We start from the raw sequence: 4,134 nt of genomic DNA on the forward strand, positions 1-4,134 counted from the left end.
TCTGTATATCCTAATCACTGTCTGAAAATATGAACTTCACACTCTAACACTCACTGTCAACTGCTTTCCAAGACACTGTGAGGGTGGTACTATATTGTCATCCCCCTTCTCTAGATGAGGGAAGCCAGGCTCTGAGAGAAGCTCTTGGGCCAAGGCTGCAGGTCTGAAAGGTGGTGGAGTTAGGATTTAAAACTAATTCTGTTTGACAACAAAGCTTTGTGCTTTTCCTACTGCTGCCTCCCAATATATAGGAAGTCTCGCTTCTTTCTTCACAAGGAAAAGGTATGTGGGCTTATTATAACTCATTCCTTTAAAAACAGGGAAACCAAGACATGAGGCATGTTCCAGGTTAAATTCCCTATGTTGCATGTGACCTGTCCCAGGTGAGAGAATGAGTTTATATCTCAGGTGGAAATTATCCTACACCTTTGTGACAAACTCCATGATTTTTAGATTATGTTTGACTGAAAACTATGAGAATCTGAATGTATAATGTTGGAAGTCAATGAAATGTAATTCTAAAGCTGTTCTCAGAAAAAAAAATCAGATATTTTAGAATTCTTTAGAAAATGTTTATCTCCTACTATGCATTTTGGTGTTTTTCAACCTTTGTCTTGAGCACAATCACATAAGAAACTCTGAGGAAATGCTATTTGTGGTCAACTAATTGTGGAAAACACTGCTTATTCTTTTTCTTATACTTTGGAGATCCAAAGGGCAATAACAAGTTCTGAGAAATTCTGCATTAAAGAAAGCTGTTTGTCTTATTTTTTCAAAACCCAATATTTCTCCCAAACTTATTGAGTCCTGGAAGACTATTACATGCAATCCCAATTCATACTGCAAGGGACTCATATTTGCTGGAATATGTCTTGGAAAAACTGTTTATAAATCTATATGCCATTTATGTCTTAAAAGAAACTGCTTTCATGTACAGAGTAGAACTTATAATAGCACTATACTTACACAGATACTTAACTGTTTTTACATAATAAGAATAAATTATTCTTCTTCATTCCTTACCTTAAGATACAGGCATCATCTTAAAAAACACTGACTTATTATCGAGACACTTAAACATATCCACCTAAAAGATTATTATAGTGAATATTTTCATCTAATTGGGAGAAAAAAGCTGAAATCAAATAACACTCCTTTTCATTTACAAACTTTTTCTCAGAAACATAATAGCAAAGGAGAAACAAACCTTGGTCGGCGTTTAAAAAGTTTGTAGAGTATATCGACTTGATGACTGGGAATTTCAGAAAATTCCTTTTTAAAGCTCCGATCCAGAACCTAAGGACAAAGACGTCATTGTGAGGATTGCAATTTTGTTCAGAAACTTTTTATTTGTTTTGAGAAACAGAAGTTTCCAAAATAGTATTTACCCACAAGGCATGCAAATTACTATTCTATTCTATTCATTCAATTCTATCCATTCCATTCCATTCCGTCTTCTTTAGGCTATTCTACTCTATTCTTTTCTATTATAAAACTGCTGGTCACAGCCTACCAAATTGATTTCATGACCAACTAATGGAGTCTGCAACCTGAAGTTAAAAAAAAGCCCTAAAAGCTAGATGATGTCCCTATTTTTGTACAAGAGAAAGCCTAAACCAGAGAAGTTAACAAAAATTCATTTTACTCATGGATTTTCAGAAATATATAATGGCATAGAATGAAGTTCACCCATAATGGAGAATTATAGTAGGAGAAAAATATGTGAGGAAATTAAATTAGATCCCTTTTATCCTTCCCCCAATCCAGGCAGCAACAACTCTATTGCGTTGTTGAGTGACTAAGACAATGACTCTCACTTTGTCTTCTGCCAGCAATCACCACATATAGCTGGTGGCCACTATTTTTGACAGCGCCAGTCCACAAGCACAGGCCTATACTTAGCCCTCAATAGCACCAAGGTTAATATAATTATTTTATCGCTGTTATTGCCAACTACTACCCTAGCAGGAATATCTAAATAATTAGCTTTTGTGGATGCACTAATGTAAACTATATATTTGATATTACACTAAGAATTAAATTAGATTAAATTAAAATGTTATATACTTTCTGTTCATTTTCCACTTTTGCTCGTCTGGTTGTGCAGAAATGATCCCAGACCAACGGGTCCAAGCCTTCTGGCATGTTATTAATATTGTCCAACTCGTCCATGGCCTTCATTAACTGGGCAAAGTTGTCCTTATTCAACTTGCCAGATCCTGGTCGTTCTCCAAAAGGGACAATACTGGTTGTTTCTGTGTGTGTTTTATGCTTGTGAATCCTGGTATTATCAAGAAAAGCCCATCAATGTTTCATATTTTCACACGCAAAAAATCACTGTTTAACAATCTAAGACCTTTAGAGTAGGCATGGCACATGGTATGGCTCTTTCCTTTGGCACTGGAGGGCTAGTGGGTGAGCTATTCCACAGAGAAAGGCACCCACTCTGTTCTTCCACCACACTTTCTACGTTCCCAGACGTGACCGTGACTGGACTACAGATGTCCCTCACTGCTGTCAGCACTGACAGCTCTACCTGTGCTGGGACATGTCTTCCTTCTGGGTGTTGCAAACAGGCAAATAAATGCCCAAGAGAAGTGTGAGTGTTCCCTGGCTCTGCCTTGCACATCCTCTGCCGGTATCCTTTCTGCAGGTGAGTAGCCAGTAACATGTTTAGAAGCATGTGAAACTGGAGGAGTGCCTCTTTTAATCTACATTTGATAGATGAGTTTTGTTACCCTGGGCTGCAGCTGGGAAGGGAAGGAGATAAAGATTTGTGCCAGGCACTCACTGAAAGGTGGCCTTACTAATAATCTACTTAACAGAGGAAAATCAACTATCAAACAAAAAGTAAGAGAAATAAACTCACAGCACATAATTGTCCCTTTGAAAAGGAAACTCACAACACAACTACCCCTTTTGTTTTGTTTAATTAAAACACCTGTGGTCTAACTTGTTCTCTCTAAGACTTTGTTTTCTCAGCCTTGAAGAGCCCTAAGCAGACAGCAGTGGTGTAAACTCTCCACTTCAGTTCTCGCCAGTACCAGATTTTAAGGACTCAGATAAACTCAGCCTCACAGAGAAAAATAAAAAAACTCTGTGACATCTTACAGCTGCTTCTGTTATCAGACTGCCAAAGCAGAGAATAAAAAAGCCATTTTTATCCTTTAAAACACAAGCTGCTTTCCCTCAATTGCCCAGCATTTGCAGTCCTTTCTCTGTGTGCTGAGGCCACTCCCTCCTTCTCTCTCTCTCTCTCTCTCCTTCTGGGGAAAACAAATAAACCTTTTACTTCTGTATATCCTAATCACTGTCTGAAAATATGAACTTCACACTCTAACACTCACTGTCAACTGCTTTCCAAGACACTGTGAGGGTGGTACTATATTGTCATCCCCCTTCTCTAGATGAGGGAAGCCAGGCTCTGAGAGAAGCTCTTGGGCCAAGGCTGCAGGTCTGAAAGGTGGTGGAGTTAGGATTTAAAACTAATTCTGTTTGACAATAAAGCTTTGTGCTTTTCCTACTGCTGCCTCCCAATATATAGGAAGTCTCGCTTCTTTCTTCACAAGGAAAAGGTATGTGGGCTTATTATAACTCATTCCTTTAAAAACAGGGAAACCAAGACATGAGGCATGTTCCAGGTTAAATTCCCTATGTTGCATGTGACCTGTCCCAGGTGAGAGAATGAGTTTATATCTCAGGTGGAAATTATCCTACACCTTTGTGACAAACTCCATGATTTTTAGATTATGTTTGACTGAAAACTATGAGAATCTGAATGTATAATGTTGGAAGTCAATGAAATGTAATTCTAAAGCTGTTCTCAGAAAAAAAAATCAGATATTTTAGAATTCTTTAGAAAATGTTTATCTTCTGCTATTCATTCTGGTGTTTTTCAACCTTTGTCTTGAGCACAATCACATAAGAAACTCTGAGGAAATGCTATTTGTGGTCAACTAATTGTGGAAAACACTGCTTACTCTTTTTCTTATACTTTGGAGATCCAAAGGGCAATAACAAGTTCTGAGAAATTCTGCATTAAAGAAAGCTGTTTATCTTATTTTTTCAAAACCCAATATTTCTCCCAAACTTATTGAGTCCTGGAAGACTATTATATGCAATCCCAATTCATAC

The 4,134-nt window shown here is 37.6% G+C and overlaps 1 protein-coding gene across 1 annotated transcript in view; it reads right to left on the reverse strand.

The window, feature by feature from the left end:
• Positions 1 to 4,134, reverse strand: part of CFAP43 (cilia and flagella associated protein 43) — a 94,956-nt gene that overhangs the window by 9,017 nt on the left and 81,805 nt on the right. The window contains exons 29-30 of the mRNA XM_012661640.1: positions 2,537 to 2,559; positions 2,068 to 2,281 (exon numbers count right to left, since the gene is read on the reverse strand). Of these exons, the coding sequence (XP_012517094.1) occupies positions 2,068 to 2,281; positions 2,537 to 2,559 (237 nt within the window). The remainder of the gene's footprint in view (positions 1 to 2,067; positions 2,282 to 2,536; positions 2,560 to 4,134) is intronic.

Source organism: Propithecus coquereli, unplaced genomic scaffold, assembly GCF_000956105.1.
Source record: "Propithecus coquereli isolate 6110/MARCELLA unplaced genomic scaffold, Pcoq_1.0 Scaffold73, whole genome shotgun sequence".
NCBI lineage: Eukaryota > Metazoa > Chordata > Mammalia > Primates > Indriidae > Propithecus > Propithecus coquereli.